Consider the following 21,259-nt stretch of genomic DNA (forward strand, 5'->3'; position numbering starts at 1 on the left):
TGACTTAAAAAGTAAGAGCAGGAATGAATTTAGTATCTTAAATAATAAGTCCATAGGTAGGGCTGCTCCTGGGTTGGTTAAGTTAGCAATGATGTCAATGATGTTACCAAGCACCCAGGATTTTTCTGTGTTTCTATTCTGTTATTCCCAGGCTTCCCACAACTCCCGCCCCGCCCCCCCCTTATGGTTGTAAGATGGCTCCAGAAGCTCCAGCCATCATATCCTTAAGATTTCTTCTGGGGATAAGACCATGGGGGAGGGAAGGAAGAAAAAAAACAAGAGAGTGAGGGAGGGAGCCAAACCATAAGAGACTCTTAAAAACTGATGGGGCGCCTGGGTGGCTCAGTCGGTTGAGCGTCCAACTTCAGCGCAGGTCACCATCTCGCGGTCCGTGAGTTCGAGCCCCGCGTCAGGCTCTGGGCTGATGGCTCGGAGCCTGGAGCCTGCTTCCGATTCTGTGTCTCCCTCTCTCTCTGCCCCTCCCCCATTCATGCTCTGTCTCTGTCTCAAAAATAAATAAATGTTAAAAAAACTGAGAACAGTCTGAGGGTTGATGGGGGGTGGGAGGGAGGGGAGGGGAGGGTCAGTGATGGGTATTGAGGAGGGCACCTGTTGGAATGAGCACTGGGTGTTGTATGGAAACCAATTTGACAATAAATTTCATATAAAAAAAAAAGATTTCTTCTGGGGGTAGAAAAGGGGCTTTCTCTTCTCATTCTCATTATGTCAACTTTTTATAATCTTTTTAAGTTGGGGAAAACCTCTCCCAGAAATGTTTTCCCTCCTCCCATTCCTCCCAACAGCTGGCTTCCCTTCAGTATCCTTGGTTAGAATTGCATCATATGCCCAGGCTCAATATTTGGTTAGGGAGTGGAACACCATGATTGACTTAGACCCTTCACGGTTTACTCCTTCTGGCTGGGGCTGGAGCTTAGTACTCTTCAAGCATATGGCCAAGCATAGCAGTGCGGTTACATGAATAAAATTGGGATTCTGTTAATAATGTGGAAGAGAGATTGTTGGCTTTTTGGGTAGGCAGTTAGCAGAATCTGCTACACAACGCCAAGGAAACTGAACTGTATCCCATTGGGATGGGGAAACACAAGGATTTTAAAATAGGAATTAGCATGATTATATTTCACTATATCAGAATGAAGGGGCACTAAGGAGAGGCATGAGGATGCAGGGCCACCAGCTAGAATGCTTCATCAGAAGATTTTGCAGAGGATTTTGGGCATTTGAATTAAGAACAGCTAGTCACTAACTGGATGAAATAGGTGTTGTGGAGGAAAAATTTTTCTATGCCCTTCAAGATTCTTTTGGCTGATATAAGAATTAAATTGACATGAGACAGATTAACAGTAGAAAATCAAATTTAATTACATACATATAGGGATCCTATGAGACTGTGAGGCCCACAGGTAGTCAGGCAATTGAGGCTTCTATGCCATTCTGAGTTGGGACGTCAAAGGGAAGGAGGACAATTCACAGGAAGATGAAAAAGAGTAAATGTTTGGTAAACAAATGTTTGCTGGGCCACACAGAAAAAATGGGACACAGAGAGGAATTCTAATAAACAGACGTTGCTAAGTTCCTCTCTACCACACCTGGTTCATATTATACTGTAGTTATTTATGCTGATAGCTCCTGTCCTGGAGCAGGTCCTCTCTCCAAATTCTTTTAGGCATTTGCAGGGGAGCGGGGGGGGGGGGGGGGGGGGGGGGGGATTTTGAAAAGTTCTTCCTGAGTCTTCTGTTTGTTAAAAATAATCAGCATAAAATAATCCACATGTGAAAAAGACACATTTTGGGGTGGCAAATTTTGCTCTCCTACAGCAGAAAGGAAGTAGAAGGAAGAAATCCTAAAATGACTTGCAAATTTCTGCTTGGGTGAATCACACAGTAGTTCATCAAAGTTAGAATATGACTGGAGGAGGTTTGGGTAGATAAAGTAAGAGTGGAGAGACTATGAGTTTGGTCATGGACAATGAGGTGTCTACATAGCACACAAAGAAATATGAGTAAACTTGGAAGGGAGATTGAAGACCACAATACTTCAACTCCTTTAGAGATTAGGGCAGGATGGAGTATGGAATGAAGGAGAACTAAGGAGAAATAAAGTGATATAGACAACTGATACTGAGCGTGGGACTGGTTTGGCTGATTTTACTCACAGCTGGGTCAAGAAGTCAAGGACTTCTTGAGAAAATTGTAAATGTAATTGTAGACAAGTCTTTAAAAAGCAGTTAAAGACCTGTTTTGAAATACGGATTTCTGTAATTGGTTTCAACATGTTGAGAGTTACAGCAAATGAGATGGGGAAGTGATCTCAACCTACTTTTTTTGGCCTCCTGACTGGAAACCTCAGAACTCAGCCCTGTGAGCTGTTAATCTGATAAGCATTGTGGGCTTTTGTAAAGAATCATGCTCTACAAATTACTGAATGCATATGGACTTACTGAAGGAAGTATTATCCAAACGAAATGGGCAAAGAAAGTATAATGAGATGTTGGGATTAAAATGTAGGTTTCTTTCTGTTTTATAACAGTAGTTATGAAATGTAAGTTATAAGATGTTTCAATGTACCTTCAAGCTCTAAGGTAATATAGTTAATAAATCACATGAATTAATTACTGTTTAAAACGTAACATAAATAGGAACTCCATTCCACTCAACAATACCTGTTTAGTGGACCACTGGAGTTTGAAATATACATAGGTTAGACAATACTACACAGTTGGCAGGCAAACTGATTAAAAAAATATAGGGTACCTGCCTGGCTTATTCAGAAGAGCACGTGACTCGATCTCAGGGTCGTGAGTTTGAGCCCCATGTTGGGTGTAGAGAAGATTGCTTAAATAAGTAAAACTTAAAAAAAGGAATTAAAAAATATATATTCCAAACATTTGTTAATTTTTTCCCCATGTCTACCTGAACCAGGCTCTGGCATAATAAAAATATCTGATATTTGTATGATTCTGCAGTTAATCCTAACTTTATAAAACTATTCTACCCAATGTGATTTCTGGGGCCCTGATAAAATATAACACCTGAAGCAGGGTAGGGATTGAAAGACAAAGAAAAGAGAACCAAGAATTGAAGGGAGAAAGGCAAGTTAGGAAGCCCATCCAGGCTGGCAGGGTAAAGGAGGTAAAAAAACAATAGTGGGGAGAGCCTGAACATACAAACTGGACAATGTCAGACCATATATGACGATTAGAATTGTGACCTATAACCTCTACAGCAATCATCCCAGAGTTCTCACTACTGTTCAATTCTCTTCCCTACCTTCTAACTCAGGACCAAATATGAGAAAGCCAAATATGTTCTCCACAATCACATAAGAAGCCCTGCTCCTAGTAAGCCCACCACCGACTTCCCCATGCTAACACTCTCAAGTCAGAGCATACATGAAACCTTTCTTTCTTTCTTTTTTTTTTCTTCAGTTTAAGCTTTCCCATTCCCCTGACAGCCTTTGGGTCTCTGCCAGACATGAATGATGGTGGTTAACTGCCTTCTATAGCAGGTGTAGAATAAATAGCCTCTTTTTTTCTTTTTAATCTCATTTGGGTGGTCTTCATTTATTTCCAGTCATTCACTTACTTGTCATATATTAGCTGTGTTGTGTGCCAGGCAGTGCCCAGCATTGCTGTGGAAGCAGATAGTCTCTGCCTTCAAGCATATTCTATTGGAACAGACAGACACATAAATTGTAATTCAATATGGCAAGAGAAACAATAGGTATATATGACGGGGTTGTAGGTCAAGTAAAACTTTTAGGGGAGGTGACCCTTAAATTGAGAGTAGTAAGGGATGAGTATGCGTTGGCTTGGCTAAGTTGGGGGAAGGATATTCGAGGCGGATGGAAGGGTGGAGGAGGTCGAATGAGCAAAGCTTAAGAGAGCAGAAGCCAAGATAGATGTGCGTTTCTGAGGTATAATAAGGGAGGTGAAAAGCAGAAGCTGCATGGGAGGGTCGTGGACTGCCACGTATAAGCCACCTTTGTAAGGACTTGGACTTTATCCTGTACAAACGGCTCCCTCCTGGAAATGAGAGAAACGGCTGGTGTAAGCAAGGAGGAAAAACATTAAGGAAACATTACCTTTTTACGTATTACTGTAAGGTCCGGGAGAGCAGGGGCACAGCGGCTCATGTATGGCACACAAACATTCAATGAATGCTGAATGAATAGATACAAGCGCTTCGGTATAGACGATGTGGTCTCCAGTTTATGCTTCTCTAACAGGACAAGACAAAGAGGCCAGGGCACGAGTCTAGGAGGCTATAGCGAAGGTTTGATTCCGGAGATCAGGGCTGGTGGACACAATACATCCAACTGGTTGTGGGAAAGGGATGCACTTCTCTCGCGGCCACTCCAAGATCCACCCACCGGAGCTGCACAATTCTGGAATCGGCAACGTAGAAAGCAACCAGCTAAGAAACAGCACCACCGCCGAGAGCGCAGCTGGCGCAGAGGATCCACCCACCGCTCGACACAGCTCACCTGTGCGCCCAACGCGGGTCTATCGAGGCGGAGCTACGGCACGACGCCCTTCCGGATTGGACGCGCTCGAAATCCCGGGGCGGGGATTAGAGGCCGAACGCTCTTGGGGATTGGCCACTCTGGCGAAAGGACGTGGGGCTGGCGGAGCAAGTTCGCAGGCTGCTCCGGCTGGGTGGAGGGTGGGCTCTTCTCCGCGGTTCTCCTGTCAGTCATTGGCTCCCTGCGGTTTCCTTGGGGACGTGGCGCCGCCGCCCGCCCAAGGTTTTTTCCGGCTGGACTAAAGGCCTTGGGGAACCGCTCTGGACCGAGCGGAACGGTGCCAGGGGAGACTGCGGGACTCTCGACCCGTGAGTGCGAGCGCGGGAGGGCCACGGGGCTGGGAGAAGCGGGGAGGGGGAGTGGGTCTTCCAATCCCCGCCACCTGGGGAGCGCCGGTTCCTCGAGAATGCCCGGCTCCCCGGGAGCCGGCTTAGAGTCAGCTGGGCCCCAGGAACAAGAGCGGACGCATCTGGAGTAGGGGGGTGGGCGCCTTGGCCTTCCCTCGGAAGTCTAGTCCTGTGGGCACTGCTGGAGGTAAGCCTGAAACCCAACGAACTCTTAACAGGCTGCAGACTTAGGAGATGCCTGAGACAAGGAGACCCATTTCTCAGGGCAAAAAGAAAAGGAGGTGACAGGCACTGAGACCACTGAAGGGATCCCATGGCTAGGTAAGGCTGCACATTTTCTCCTCAGCTAGGGGCTCAGTTGGGGGTGGCAGATAGGTTGAGGGGCCCTGGGAGGTTTTTACAAGTGAGGTTTGCCCTAGTGCTGCATCTGGACTTTGCAGCTTCCTCGGATGGATGGGGAGAAGATCAAAGTTACTTTTTTTTTTTTTTTTTTTTTTTTTTTTTTTTTTTTTTTTAGGCAAATGCTACCATAGTTTCTAGCCCATAACTCCAGGGTGGTAGACTGAGTGCTTGCTCAGCTCCGGAAAGTGCTAAAATGTAATGTTCTTTCAGATTTCCATTTGAGTGAGGCTGTGTGCTTTTTGAGGAGGTTAAACAAAGATTTTGTTTGTTTGTTTGAAAGTAGACCGAGGTCCTTTTGAATCAATATAGGAAGTGAGATTCATAGTTGAATATGTATATCCATATGGTGTGATACTCTGGAACTTCCAGAAAAGATTAATGTGGATCTACATGTACCAAATGGAACAGTTGTCAAATAGAGTAAGTGGGGAAAGATGCAGAACAGTAGGTACGGTGTAAAACCAGAGGAATGAGATACACACATGCATATTGTCATAGCTGATATATATTTATGCTCGTGTAAACATAGAATACCCCTGGAAATATACGTAGAGACAGGGTAGCAGTGCTTGCCTTTCAGTAGGAAATGCTAGCTTAAGGCAAAAGACTCATTTTTCACCCTATATCCTTTTAAACTTGTTTCATGTGCATATATTACCTATTAAAATATTTTTTAATTAGTTGAATAAATATACAGATTACCCAGTTTTTTGACATCATTCTTGGTGGGAATGTTGTAGTTGCTCTGATTCTTCAATGTTGTGAGGTTGACCAGGGAGACTAGTGATCTTTTCATAAACATGAGAACTGTAATTCTTTGAATTATAGCCAAAAGTGCAGACATTGGGAAAAGAGAAGATAAGGCTTTTCTGATTTATAGTAGAAGCACCATGAATCATATAGGTCCTTTTCTAAAATTTGAGACTAAAAGAACTTCTATAGACTGGTGGTGGCATAAATTTTTGCCTTTATCAGGAAGGGCTTTAATACAGTTTAAAAGCCTTTTTTTGTTTTTTTTTTTGGCACTCAGATGTAGAGACTTTTCTTACTAATGTTTGTCTCATTTCAGGATCAGTTTTTCCTACCTCTGCCCAGCCTCCTGGTACTTCACTGTGCCCACAGTGAACCCATTTCCCCGCCAGAGGGTGGCATTCCTAGGACTCTTCTTCATATCCTGCCTCCTTTTACTTATGTTAATCATGGACTTTCGACATTGGGGTGCTTCATTGCCACGAGATAGGCAATATGAAAGGTGAGTCAACCTTAGATCACTTTGATCAGACTTGGCATTGAAGTCATAAATATTTTGACATTTCACACAGTACTACCTTTGACCCTTTTGGGGGAATACTGCACTTTGATTAGTAAAATTGCATGCCACTTATTACATAAAGAAGATCTTAAGCTCCATTTTGGCAGGGTTCACTTTTGATTCAGGAATGCTGATGTTGCATTTTAACCATGAAAGGCGTCTTTCTATATTCTTGTTTTGGTGGACTGACTTAATGGATGCATAAATGTTTAGGACTGTTATGTATTCTTGATGAACTGACCCTTTATCATTATTAAATGACTCTTTTTATCCTTGATTATATTTTTTGGCCTGAAATCTACTAGTCTGGTACTAATATAATTACTTCAGCTTTCTTTTGAGTAGTGTTAGCATTATAGATGTTTTTCCATCCTTATAGTTTTAGCCTTTATTTCTTTATATTTTATATCTATCCAGTCTTTTTATAAATAACTGCTTTTTATCCAGTCTGAATGTCTGCCTTTTATTTGAAGTGTTTAGGCCATTTGCATTTCATGTGATTATTGATTATGCTTAGGTTTAAATCTGCCTTGCTGTTTGTTTTCTGCTTGTCACATCTTGCTCTTTGCTCTCCCTCTTTCTCTCCCATCTTTTAAATTGAGTACATTTTATTTTATTTATTTATTTATTTATTTTTATTTATTTATTTTTTAATATATGAAATTTATTGTCAAATTGGTTCCATACAACACCCAGTGCTCATCCCAAAAGATGCCCTCTTCAATGCCCATCACCTACCCTTCCCTCCCTCCCACCCCCCCCATCAACCCTCAGTTTGTTCTCAGTTTTTAAGAGTTTCTTATGCTTTGGCTCTCTCCCATTCTAACCTCATTTTTTTTTTCCTTCCCCTCCCCCATGGGTTTCTGTTAAGTTTCTCAGGATCCACATAAGAGTGAAAACATATGGTATCTGTCTTTTTCTGTATGGCTTATTTCACTTAGCATCACACTCCAGTTCCATCCACGTTGCTACAAAGGGCCACATTTCATTCTTTCTCATGGCCATGTAGTACTCCATTGTGTATATAAACCTCAATTTCTTTATCCATTCATCAGTTGATGGACATTTAGGCTTTTTCCACAATTTGGCTATTGTTGAAAGTGCTGCTATAAACATTGGGTCTCAAGTGCCCCTATGCATCAATACTCCTGTATCCCTTGGGTAAATTCCTAGCAGTGCTACTGCTGGGTCATAGGGTAGGTCTATTTTCAATTTTTTGAGGAACCTCCACACTGTTTTCCAGAGTGGCCGCACCAGTTTGCATTCCCACCAACAGTGCAAGAGGGTTCCCGTTTCTCCACATCCTCTCCAGCATCTATAGTCTCCTGATTTGTTCATTTTGGCCACTCTGACTGGCGTGAGGTGATATCTCAGTGTGGTTTTGATTTGTATTTACCTGATGAGGAGCGATGTTGAGCATCTTTTCATGTGCCTGTTGGCCATCTGGATGTCTTCTTTAGAGAAGTGTCCATTCATGTTTTCTGCCCATTTCTTCACTGGGTTATTTGTTTTTCGGGTGTGGATTTTGGTGAGCTCTTTATAGATTTTGGATACTAGCCCTTTGCCCGATATGTCATTTGCAAATATCTTTTCCTATTCCGTTGGTTGCCTTTTAGTTTTGTTGATTGTTTCCTTTGCTGTGCAGAAGATTTTTATCTTCATGAGGTCCCAATAGTTCATTTTTGCTTTTAATTCCCTTGCCTTTAGGGATGTGTCAAGTAAGAAATTGCTGCGGCTGAGGTCAGAGAGGTCTTTTCCTGCTTTCTCCTCTAGGGTTTTGATGGTTTCCTGTCTCACATTCAGGTCCTTTATCCATTTTGAGTTAACTTTTGTGAATGGTGTAAGGAAGTGGTCTAGTTTCATTCTTCTGCATGTTGCTGTCCAGTTCTCCCAGCACCATTTGTTAAAGAGACTGTCTTTTTTCCATCGGATATTCTTTCCTGCTTTGTCAAAGATGAATTGGCCATACTTTTTTGGTCTAGTTCTGGTGTTGCTATTCTATTCCATTGGTCTATGTGTCTGTTTTTGTGCCAATACCATGCTGTCTTGATGATTACAGCTTTGTAGTAGAGGTTAAAGTCTGGGATTGTGATGCCTCCTGCTTTGGTCTTCTTCTTCAATACTACTTTGGCTATTCGGGGCCTTTTGTGGTTCCATATGAATTTTAGGATCACTCGTTCTAGTTTCGAGAAGAATGCTGGTGCAATTTTGATTGGGATTGCATTGAATGTGTAGATAGCTTTGGGTAGTATTGACATTAAAAAAAATTTTTTTTTTCAACTTTTTTTTTTTTTTTAATTTATTTTTGGGACAGAGAGAGACAGAGCATGAACGGGGGAGGGGCAGAGAGAGAGGGAGACACAGAATTGGAAACAGGCTCCAGGCTCTGAGCCGTCAGCCCAGAGCCTGATGTGGGGCTCGAACTCACGGACCGCGAGATCGTGACCTGGCTGAAGTCGGACGCTTAACCGACTGCGCCACCCAGGCGCCCCGACATTTTAACAATATTTATTCTTCCAACCCATGAGCACAGAATGTTTTTCCATTTCTTTATATCTTCTTCAGTTTCCTTCATAAGCTTTCTATAGTTTTCAGCATACAGATCTTTTACATCTTTGGTTAGATTTATTCCTAGGTATTTTATGATTCTTGGTGCAATTGTGAATGGGATCAGTTTCTTTATTTGTCTTTCTGTTGCTTCATTATTAGTGTATAAGAATGCAACTGATTTCTGTACATTTATTTTATATCCTGAGACTTTGCTGAATTCATGTATCAGTTCTAGCAGACTTTTGGTGGAGTCTGTCGGGTTCTCCATGTATATTATCACGTCATCTGCAAAAAGTGAAAGCTTGGCTTCATCTTTGCCAATTTTGATGCCTTTGATTTCCTTTTGTTGTCTGATTGCTGATGCTAGCACTTCCAACTCTATGTTAAACAACAGTGGTGAGAGTGGACATCCCTGTCGTGTTCCTGATCTCAGGGGGAAAGCTCTCAGTTTTTCCCCATTGAGGATTTTTCATAAATGGCTTTTATGAGGTTTAAGTATGTTCCTTCTATCCCAACTTTCTCGAGGGCTTTTATTAAGAAAGGATAAATTGAGTACATTTTAAATATTCCATTTTATCTCTTGTTGGCTTAGTAGGTATAACTCTGGGGATTTTGTTTTTATTTTTGTTTTTATCTTAGTGGTTGCTTTAGGGTTTATGGTTTATAATATATGTCATTAACTTACCATAGTCTATCTTCAAGTAATATAATTCCTCTTCCCGTGTACCTCTTTACCTTTTCCCCTAGGCCTTTGTGCTATTATTGTCATGCATCTTCCTTCTACATATGTTATGAACTCCACCATATATTGTTATTTTTTGCTTTAAACATTCAGTTGTCTTTTAAAGAGATTTCAAAAATAAGAAAAAAAAGGCTAGTATATTTACCATTTCTGGGCCTTTTCATTCTTCTGTATAGTTCATATTTCTACCTGGTGGGATATTCATTTTGTCTAATAGATTTCCTTTAACAAGTCTGGTAGTATGAGTTTGTGGTTGGTGAATTCTTTCACCTTCTGTGACTAAAAAAGTCATTTTGCTTTCTCTTTAAAAATATTTGTTGGGGGGTGTCTGGGTGGTTCAGTTGGTTAAGTGTCTGACTTCAGCTCAGGTCATGATCTCACAGTTTGTGGGTTCAAGCCCTGCATCAGAATCTCTGCTGTCAGCATGGAGCCTGCTTTGGATCTGCTGTTTCCCTTGCTCTCTGCCCCTCTCCCATTTGTGCACTCTTTCTCGGTCTCTCTCAAAATAAATAAATAAACTTAAAAGAAATTCATTGGGTATGGAACTCTAGGTTGATCTTTTTTTTCCCTTTCATTACTTTAAAAACAATGTTACACTGTCTTCTGACTTACATTCTTTCTGAGGAGAAGTCTGCTATAATTTTTAAATCTTGTTCTCTGTATATCAAGTGACTTTCCTCAGGCTGCTTTTTAGATTTTATCACTGGTTTCAAACAATTTGACTGTAACATACCTTGATGTAGTTTTCTTTATGGTTCTTTTGCTTATGATATGCTCATAATTGGATCTATGGATTTATGTTTTTTAATCAAAAGCAGAAGAATTTTGACCATTATTTCTTCAAATATTTTTTCCTTTCCTCTTCCACTTTTCCTTTGGTGTCTCCAATCACATATATATTGAACCATGTGAAGCTTTTTCACAGCTCATTTATTTATTTTTTTTAGTCTTTTTTCTCTCTGTGTTTCTTTCTGGATATTTTATATTGCTGTGCCTTCCAGTTCATTAGTATTTTCTTCTATCAAGTCTAACTTACTGTTAATTCCATTCAGTGAGATATGAATACCTTTATTTTTCTACAGAAAATACATCTGAATTATTTGATATACATATATATTTTTTTAATACTTATTTTTGGGAGAGCGCAGTGAGGGAGAGGCAGAGAGAGGGGAACAGAGGATCCAAAGTGGGCTCTGTGCTCACAGACTGACAGCAGTGAGCCCAATGTGGGGCTTGAACTCACAAACCGTGAGATAATGACTTGAGCTCAAGTTGGACACCCAACTGACTGAGTCACCCAGGCCCCCCATTATTTGATATAGTTTTAATGCCTTACCAGTTGCATTGAAGATCTATATTCCTTTATAACAGTGATTCATTTTGCTATTTTTTTTTAGGTTAATTTCTGATTAGGCTACAAAATGAAATGATGACATGTTGTGTTCATCATCAACTTGATTTTCTCTGTATTCCTTCTCAGACAGTATCAGGAGACTTTGGATTATAAGTGACAGTCAAACTGACTTAAATGATAAGATAGTTTATTGGCTCACATGACTAGAAGTCCAGGTGTAAAGGACCATAATAAGTTCAACACTGGCTGTCAGGATGAGAATCTCTGTCTCTGTTTTCTACAGCATCCGCTTACTGAATTGTTGCAAAACAGCAGCCAGTAGCAACTAGGGCTACATGCATCCTCACTCATGTCCCACAGGAGAGAAACAGGCCTTCTGTGCTCTTGTATATGAATGAAGAGGACCCTTCCTGGAAACCTCCAGCAGCCCTTTCCTTCTATCTTTTCTGGTCAGAATTGGGACCTGTGATCACTCCCTTAATATTTCTATGTTGTTCTGTCCCCAGAATTTCTCATTTCCAATTCACTTTGGTCATTCATTCGTTCAGCAAGCATTTATTGAGCAGCTGCTATGTGCTGGGTGATAATAGGTACCAGGACATGGAGATGTTGGTACCTTTTCTCAAGATGTTTATGTTTTCAACCTTTCCTTCTCTAGTAGCACTATTCATTTATATTTATTTATATTTTTTGTTCTTTCTTTCTGAAGAGAAACATTTGTTTAGATGACTATAGTTGTCAACAATTGGCTTTAAGAAGCCTGTTAGCTTCAGAGAACTAAATCCATAATTTGAGGGTTTTAAATGCTTATTGAGATTTTCTTGACACACTTGAGCACAGTTTTCCACCGGAAGACAGTGAGGTATCATTATGGAATTCTGTGTAGGTTAACATGGCTACAATAAAGACTGTTAGAGAGTGAGTGGTGAGCTATGTGGCTGGAGAGGTAGATCACGCTGGGCTTATTAAGTCATTTGAGGGGGTTTAGACATTTTCTTAAGGGCAGAGGGAAAGCTTTGAAAGGCTTTGAAGAGTGGTATGATTGGAATTGCTTTTTAAAGAAAACTTACTTTGGGGCACCTGGGTGGCTTAGTCTGTTAAGCATCCAGCTATTGATTTTGGCTCAGATCATGATCTCACAGTTAGTGAGTTCAAGCCCCATGTGGGTTTCATGCTGACAGTGTCAGAGCCTGCTTAGGATGTTCTCTGTCTCTCTCTCTCTCCCCCCTTCTCCCTCCCTCTCTCTCTGACCCTCCTCTGCTATACTCTTTGTCTCCAAATAAATAAATAAATAAAAATTTTTAAAAAATAAGGAAAGCTTACTTTGGTGGCATTGTGGGATAAACATGAAAGGAGGGAGATGGATAGGAATACTCAGTACAGAGATGATGGTCACCTGAACTTGGATGGAAGCAACGACAACGGAGAGAAGTAAATGCATTTGAGGGATATGTGGGAGATAGAGTGATCTGATAGTTCCTGTCTATTATTATGCTCCAAGTGGCCAGATCTGATAAATACTTAGGTTGAATTAATAGCAACAGATTAACTGCAGAACTAAGGGACACACAGACTACGCCTGTGGTTACTTTACCAAAGTCCTAATAACCCATAATGCTCTGGTTGAGCAACCAGCAGCTATATAGCCTAGAGCTCTTATTCTTTAATGAAAGGTTATATGCATATTGCCACAAATTACTATATATCATCACCTTTCACTCATGGCAGCCCCTTTTGGAATTTGGAAGCAAACATTCGTTGGGAGCTTGCTGTGTGCATGACACTGTTGTAGATGCTAAGGTACAAAGATGAATAAAACGTGGCTCCTGAACTCATCGGGTTCATAATCTAGTTAGGGAGGCAGATGTGAAGGAATAATTATTTCCCAATGAGAGAATAGTTTATGTATAACTATGTAGAATCAGGAACAAAGTTAAGAATCAGAAGTTAATCAGAAGAGGCCCTGAGTAACTAAAGTTGTTATCACCAAGTTCATGAACTACAAGCTCATGTTCTTTACTGATAAGATAGGCTTTCCCATAGACTGTGTTTGCTTTTATTTTACACACTGTTTTAATTAGCTTGGTTTTCTTCTGTCTCAGAACACAGCAGATAAACAGCAAATTAGATGGTGGTAGTAGGAAGGGTGTGCTAGTCATTAGATGTGGGCACACTGATGACAATAGTCAATAATACCCTAACAAGTGAGGCAGGAGAAAGGAGATTTATTAAAAGTTGACTGAATAATTCAAAATTTCTGCAGACCATTTCTATAGTGTTAAGCAGTTCTACACATTTTATTAAAACTTCTCTATTACAAATATAATAATTGTGTTAAATCAGTGATTTTCAAATTTTGTGTATCTAAATCATTGGGGACCTTTAAAAAATGCGAATAATTGAACCCCTTCTAAAGGTGATTCCAATGTGCAGCCTAAGTTGGGAACCATGCTGTAAGTTTCAGTTATACTTATTTGGAGAGGAAGTATTGAGGTGTAGGGGAAAGAGGATTAATTTTAGAGCTAAACAACCCATCGTTTAATAGTTGGGTGACCTTGTGCACATCTTGTATTCTGGAATCTCATTTTCTTTATGTGTAAAGTAGAGGTACGAACGCCTGCCTTATAGTTTTGTCATTTGGATTAAAAGAGAAAAGCATTTAGGACTACCTATTGCATCATGGGGGTTAGTCTTATTGTTTGAAATAAACTTGATTTTTCTGTTCGCTAATTCCATCTTCTGCCTTCCAGATATACACTGAAGGTTATGGGCAGCATTATCTCCAATTAAAATTTTCCTCCCAGAATTTTTTTTTTCTGGCTGCTGCTATTGATTAGGTACTGGTGAGCACAAGCTGATGATAAAATGATCAAGCAAATAATTAGGAATTGATGGAAACACTTTAGTTCAACAGCTTACAAAAATTTTAGGACACATGTTTATGGTTGTGATTTGTATATTACATGTAATACAAAGTCATAGCTTTTCAACTTGTTCCAATTCACGTGATGAAATTAGGTCAGTAGTTTGTAATGGAAAAAAAAAATTTTAATTTGAATTTTTTTCAGCCATTGGTGGAGCTAGCGTATCACCTCCAGGCAATATGACCCAGGATTTTAGAAGCCTGTATGAGGGTTTTCCCTCAGTAGTTTCAATTTTAAAGAGTTGTGGTATTTTTTGTTTGTTTATTATGAACATTTACTCAACATTGCTTCTGGAAGGAGAAAACAGGAAGTTTGTATCAGAACTAGAATTTAAGAAAAGATAAATTTAGAGAGTGATGGGGTGGGTGTCAGTAAGGGTAGAATCCAGAGCTGTTTTTGTTTTTAATAGACTCTCTTTTTTAGAGCAGTTTTCAGTTCACAGCTAAACTAAGCGAAAGTACAGAGGTTTCCTAGATACACTCTACCCCTACATGCATAGCAAAGCTATTTTTAAGAATAATTTTTGTTAGATACATGTTTTAATCAACTGTTTATCTGTCATGTGCCATATATTATAAGATGTGCTCTAACAACTTCATCAGACTTAATGCATATTTTACATTTATTTATTCATTGTTCATTTATTCAACAAAAATTATTGTTTACACTGTGGTATCCAATAGGGTAGCCACTTGCCACAATGGCTGTTTAAATTTAAATTAATTAAAAGACAATAAATTCAGTTCTTCACTTGCACTAGTCACATTTCAGGTGTGCACTGGCCACAGCTATCCTATGGTGGCTAGTGGGTATCCCATTGGAGAGATAGGGAATATTTCCATATCACAGAGTTCCATTGGAAAATTTTAGCCCTGGATGCTAGGTAAATTGTTAAAATTTATTAATAATTTTTAGTACACGGGGCACTTTTAGCATGTATACATATATATAGTGCAAGACAAATGGTAAACTATCCTTATGTAAATGTTCTGTATCTACAATACATTTTTTCTTAACCTTAATGTTTAGTATGATTCACTTTTTTTGTAGCCCCACTACTGTCTTCATTAGATGGGAACTATTTGTCTGGTTTACTGTTGTTCCAGAGAATGTCTTCGGTAGCTATTGAAAGATGATGCCTTTATATTCCTTTGTCATCGGGGTATAACTATGAGTGAAAAGTTCTGCCTCAGCAGTGGGTTCAGTACTGACTTTCCTTAGGAGTTTCAATTCTGTTTAAAGCAAGTTGAAAAGAGACATTGCTTTTGGTTAGGATAAAAATGATAAGCTTCAGGAATGCCTGGGTGGCTCAGTCAGTTAAGGTTCTGACTTCAGCTCAGGTCATGATCTTGCCGTCTGTGGGTTCGAGCCCCACGTTGGGCTCTGTGCTGATAGCTCAGAGCCTGGAACCTGCTTCAGATTCTGTGTCTCCCTCTTTCTCTGCCCCTCCCCGATTCATGCTCTATCTCTCTCCATCTCTCAAAAATGAATAAATGTTTAAAAAAATGATAAGCTTCAGGATATGCAGATGAAGTTCAGGCTTCTTATGTACAATAGAACCATTCAGAGACTTTTGCTGGGGAAATTGAAGGCATTTACTTGGCATTTATTGACATTTATTCTTTTATTCACTTGTCCTTTAACAGTGTTAATAGTGTTTATAAGCAGAGCTTTAAATTATAAATGCTCCTTAATGCTCTGGTGAATCTTGTTAGGAGATAAGCAATAACCTTACAAGATGCATTCCTGGGTATGTATTACTATCATCAGTCGCACACAGCTGCTTTCTCTATAATGTTATATTTGGTTCTGAGTCTTGAATGGGGTTGAAAGACTATGATGATATTCAGCAAAAAGCTGGTGGCTCCATGCTGATGGGAGCCATTTAATGGACTTTTGGTGCATTGCTGAGTTCTGTTTGAACTCTGGAAGTGGCATAATTAGTGTTGATTTTGTAAGCTAAGTAATGGTTTGGTCAGTTACTGCCCTAATGCTGTTAATTTTTTCAGGATAGTGGCAGTGAAAGCCACTGTCTTCAGTTTTATTTTGGGTGATGTATATGTGAGTAACTTTCCTTTCATTGACTCAGCAGTGATTAGAGGGAAATCAGGTTTCTCAAATAGAAAGGGTGTATGCATGTATGTATGTAGGGGGGTAAATATGTGTGATAGTGAATCAGATCTCTCCTGGGAAACTAGATGTTAGGGATTCAAAAGATTTTGGAACTTTTCTTTTGGGCTTTAGGTCCTCTTTAGGATTAACCTAGTGTAATATCAGCAAAGCAGGAGAGTCCAGCAATGCAAGTAATTGATAATGATGGCTAAGGCCGGGACTGCAAGTCACAAATGCAAGAAAGGACCATCGATCTATCTGTGTCAGGAGCCTAGACAGAGGAAGACCTTCGGTGTTTGCAAAGTGTAAGAAGCCTGATTAGATCAGAAGAGGTCAGAGTTCCAGAAAGATGTGATACTATTACTTCCAAGAGGGGAAAATTGTTTTTCAGTTACTCATTTGTATGCATGATGAGAAAAATGGAGACTTCCTGCTGGCTGCAACCATTGAGCAAAAATTCAAATGGGAAGTGTAGCAAAATTGCTGCCTGGTCCTTTCTTACTCCCTTATGTTCAAATGTCAAGTGACATTCTTCTGCCAATGTACACATGGAGACTTCTAAGAGAAGGGAAAGCAAAGTTGAGCTGCATGCAGATTAGAGTTGTAAAGTTGCTTATCTTGACAGGAACCCAGGAGGATGACAGGATGCTTTGGAAAGCCATTGAAAGTTTCTGAAAAGGAGACCAATTGATTTGGAGTATGTATAGCTAGACAGCTAATAAAGACATAGAGGAGTTGACAAACCTGCAGCTCCATACAGTGAGCTCTAGGACCAAACCAGTCAGTGTTGGTTGTTATGCGTCAGGGAAATGTGAGGAGCATTGTGACAGTTGGAGATATTGCAAATAAGGTGTCTGCTCTTGGGAAACTTAATAGGCTAAGTGCAGAGGTGGAACAAACAAATAGGAAAGAAGTCTTAGGAGCGCATACTGGAATATAAACAAACTGCTTAAAGGGAATAATGACATTCCACATTGTAAAACAGAAGGAGGAAGCCTTTTCAAATCATTGTGAATATCACAAGAGTCAGCATTGTTGAGTGGAGGCTTCTTTTTTTTTTTTTTTTTTTTTTCCTGAGTGCCAAAGCTTGGATAACTTTTGTTTTTTGTGTTTTTTTAAATATGAAATTTATTGTCAAATTGGTTTCCATACAACACCCAGTGCTCATCCCAACAGGTACCCTCCTCAATGCCCATCACCCACCCTCTCTTCCCTCCCACCCCCCATCAACCCTCAGTTTATTCTCAGTTTTTAAGAGTCTCTTATGGTTTGGCTCTCTCCCTCTCTAATTTTTTTTTCCTTCCCCTCCCCGCATGGGTTTCTGTTAAGTTTCTCAGGATCCACATAAGAGTGAAAACATATGGTATCTGTCTTTCTCTGTATGACTTATTTCACTTAGCATAACACTCTCCAGTTCTATCCACATTGCTACAAAAGGCCACATTTCATTCTTTCTCATCGCCATGTAGTATTCCATTGTGTATATAAACCTCAATTTCTTTATCCATTCATCAGTTGATGGACATTTAGGCTCTTTCCATAATTTGGCTATGTTGAAAGTGCTGCTATAAACATTGGGGTACAAGTGCCCCTATGCATCAGCACTCCTGTATCCCTTGGATAAATTCCTAGCAGTGCTATTGCTGGGTCATAGGGTAGATCTATTTTTAATTTTTTGAGGAACCTCCACACTGTTTTCCAGAGTGGCCGCACCAGTTTGCATTCCCACCAACAGTGCAAGAGGGTTCCCGTTTCTCCACATCCTCTCCAGCATCTATAGTCTCCTGATTTGTTCATTTTGGCCACTCTGACTGGCGTGAGGTGATACCTGAGTGTGGTTTTGATCTGTATTTCCCTGATAAGGAGCGACGCTGAACATCTTTTCATGTGCCTATTGGCCATCCGGATGTCTTCTTTAGAGAAGTGTCTATTCATGTTTTCTGCCCATTTCTTCACTGGATTATTTGTTTTTCAGGTGTGGAGTTTGGTGAGTTCTTTATAGATTTTGGACACTAGCCCTTTGTCCGATATGTCATTTGCAAATATCTTTCCCCATTCCGTTGGTTGCCTTTTAGTTTTGTTGATTGTTTCCTTCGCAGTGCAGAAGATTTTTATCTTGATGAGATCCCAATAGTTCATTTTTGCTTTTAATTCCCTTGCCTTTGGAGATATGTCAAGTAAGAAATTGCTGCAGCTGAGGTCAGAGGTTTTTTTTCCTGCTTTCTCCTCTAGGGTTTTGATGGTTTCCGGTCTCACATTCAGGTCCTGGGAAGTCATGTCAAAGAAGGGAAGGGAGAGGAATAGGTAGAGAAGCAGATGGGAAAAAGAAGGTCACATTACAGCAGTGGTTGTCAAAGTGTTTACTTGGGAGTTCCTGAAACCTTTTCAGGGAGTTTGTGAGGCCAAAATTAGGCCAAAGCTATTTTCATAATAATACTAAGATGTTATTTGCCCTTTAAAAAAAATTTATTTATTGTTTAATTTACATCCAAGTTAGTTAGCATATAGTGCAACAATGATTTCAGGAGTAGATTTCTTAATGCCTCTTACCCATTTAGCCCATCCCCCCTCCCACAACCCCTCCAACAACTCTCTGTTTGTTCTCTATATTTAAGAGTCTCTTCTGTTTTGTCCCCCTCCCTGTTTTTATATTATTTTTGCTTCCCTTCCCTTATGTTCATCTGTTTTGTATCTTAAATTCCACGTATGAGTGAAGTCATATGATATTTGTCTTTCTCTGACTAGTTTTGCCTAGCTTAATACCCTCCAGCTCCATCCATGTAGTTGCAAATGGCAAGATTTCATTCTTTTTGATTGATGAGTAATATTCCATATGTGTGTGTGTGTATACATATGTGTGTGTATGTGTGTGTGTATATATATGTATGTATATACATATGTGTATATATATATATATATATATACACATATGTATATATGTATATACATAAAAATAAAAGCAGAAGCTTTTTATTTTGATGAGGCCCCAATAGTTCATTTTTGCTTTTGTGTCGCTTGCTTCTGGAGATGTGTTGAGTAAGAAATTGCTGGGGCCGAGGTCAAAGAGGTTTTTGCCTGCTTTCTCCTCTAGGATTTTGATGGCTTCCTGTCTTACATTTAGGTCTTTCATCCACTTTGAGTTTATTTTTTGTGTATGGTGTAAGAAAGTGGTCCAGGATCATTCTTCTGCATGTTACTGTCCGGTTTTCCCAGCACCATTTGCTCAAGAGACTGTATTCCATTGGATATTCTTTGCTGCTTTGTCAAAGATTAATTGGCCGTATGTTTGTGGATCCATTTCTGGGTTCTCTATTCTGTTCCATTCATCTGAGGGTCTGTTTTTGTGCCAGTACCATACTGTCTTGATGATTACAGCTTTATAATACGTCTTGAAGTCCAGGAGTGTGACGCCTCCAGCTTTGGTTTTCTTTATCAGGATTGCTTTGGCTATTCGGGGTCTTTTCTGGTTCCATACAAATTTTAGGATGGTTTGTTCTAGCTCTGTGAAGAATGCTGGTGTTATTTTGATAGGGATTGCTTGCCCTTCTTTTAATTGGAAAAAACCACATAACATAAAATTTACCATTTTAACAACTTTTAAGTATACAGTTCAGTACTGTTAAGTGTATTCACATTGTTATTTGACCAATCTCCAGAACTTTTTCATCTTGCAAGTCTGAACTCTATACCCATTAAACAACAACTCCACATTTTTCCCTCCCTGCGCCAACCCCTGGTAACCACTTTTCTATTTTCTGTTTTGATGAATATGGCTGCTTCCCATCTCTCATGTAAGTGGAACTCACAATATTTGTCTTTTTGTGACTGGCTTGTTTTACTTAGCATGATATCCTCAAGGCTCACCCATATGTAGCATATGACAAAGCTTCCTTCTCTTTTAAGGCTGAAGAATATCCATTTTATGTATATAATGCATTTTGTTCATTTATTCATCTGCCCTTGGATACTTTATTTGCTTCTCCCTCTTGGCTAGTATGTTGCTATTTGCCCTTTTCACTGAGTTGACATATATACTAGTGATGCAAAGCAACAGGTAGGTAGAACTGCAGGTGCCTTGACACAAATCAAGATGGAGGCACCAAATTCTACTGTTAGTTATTGTAGTCGTCACTGTTACACAGTTGTAATGGGAAAAAATTCAGGTTCCATTTAAGAATATCTTTTTCATGGGACACCTGGGTGGCTCAGTCAGTTAGGCGTCTGACTTCAGCTCAGGTCATGATATTGAGGTTCTCGAGTCCGAGCCCCGCATCGGGCTTTGTGCTGACAGCTCGGAGACTGGAGCCTGCTTCAGATCCTGTGTCTCCCTCGCTCTCTGCCCCTCCCCCACTCATGCTCTGTCTCTGTCTCTCAAAAATAAATAATAAAAATGTTTTTAAAAAAAAAGAATATCTTTTTCATATTCTGTGTGACAAAATTGGAAGTATGCACTTCTCTTGCACACTGAGTTGTCTTGAGGAAAAGCCCATAGGCAATTGTTTGGGGTGTGAGTTAAACCTAGCTGCTTTTATCACGGAATATTATTCTTACTTGAAAGAATGCCAGAAAAACTATGGTTTTCAGACATGGATATTTTGTAACGCTCTTCTTGAAAATGAATGAAGTAAAATCCTGTCACTTTAAGGAAGCCAACTGTTAGCTTTTATTGCCAGTGATAACATCTGAGTTTTCAAGTGAAAATTAGCAGTTTGGAACATTTGTATCTGCCACCATGAGTCTGCTAGCTTCTTAATACTTAAAAGACTTTTTTTTTTTTTTTTAATTTACATCCAAGTTAGTTAGCATATAGTGCAATAATGTATTCAGGAGTAGATTCCAGTGATTCATCCCCTGTGTATAACACCCAATGCTCATCCCAGCAAGTGTCTTCCTTAATGCCCCTAGCCCTTTTAGCCCATCCCCCCACCGAAAAAGACTTTTTTTGATAATATTGGTAGTGATATTAATGTGTGT

General features: G+C 39.8%; 1 protein-coding gene across 1 annotated transcript in view; it reads left to right on the forward strand.

The window, feature by feature from the left end:
* Positions 1–4,593: 4,593 nt before the first annotated feature.
* Positions 4,594–21,259, forward strand: part of ENTPD7 (ectonucleoside triphosphate diphosphohydrolase 7) — a 45,112-nt gene continuing 28,446 nt past the window's right edge. The window contains exons 1-3 of the mRNA XM_011287480.3: positions 4,594–4,850; positions 5,108–5,210; positions 6,361–6,543. Coding sequence (XP_011285782.1) covers positions 5,203–5,210; positions 6,361–6,543 — 191 coding nt within the window. The 5' untranslated portion in view covers positions 4,594–4,850; positions 5,108–5,202. The remainder of the gene's footprint in view (positions 4,851–5,107; positions 5,211–6,360; positions 6,544–21,259) is intronic.

The sequence above is a fragment of the Felis catus genome, chromosome D2, assembly GCF_018350175.1.
Source record: "Felis catus isolate Fca126 chromosome D2, F.catus_Fca126_mat1.0, whole genome shotgun sequence".
Classification (NCBI taxonomy): domain Eukaryota; kingdom Metazoa; phylum Chordata; class Mammalia; order Carnivora; family Felidae; genus Felis; species Felis catus.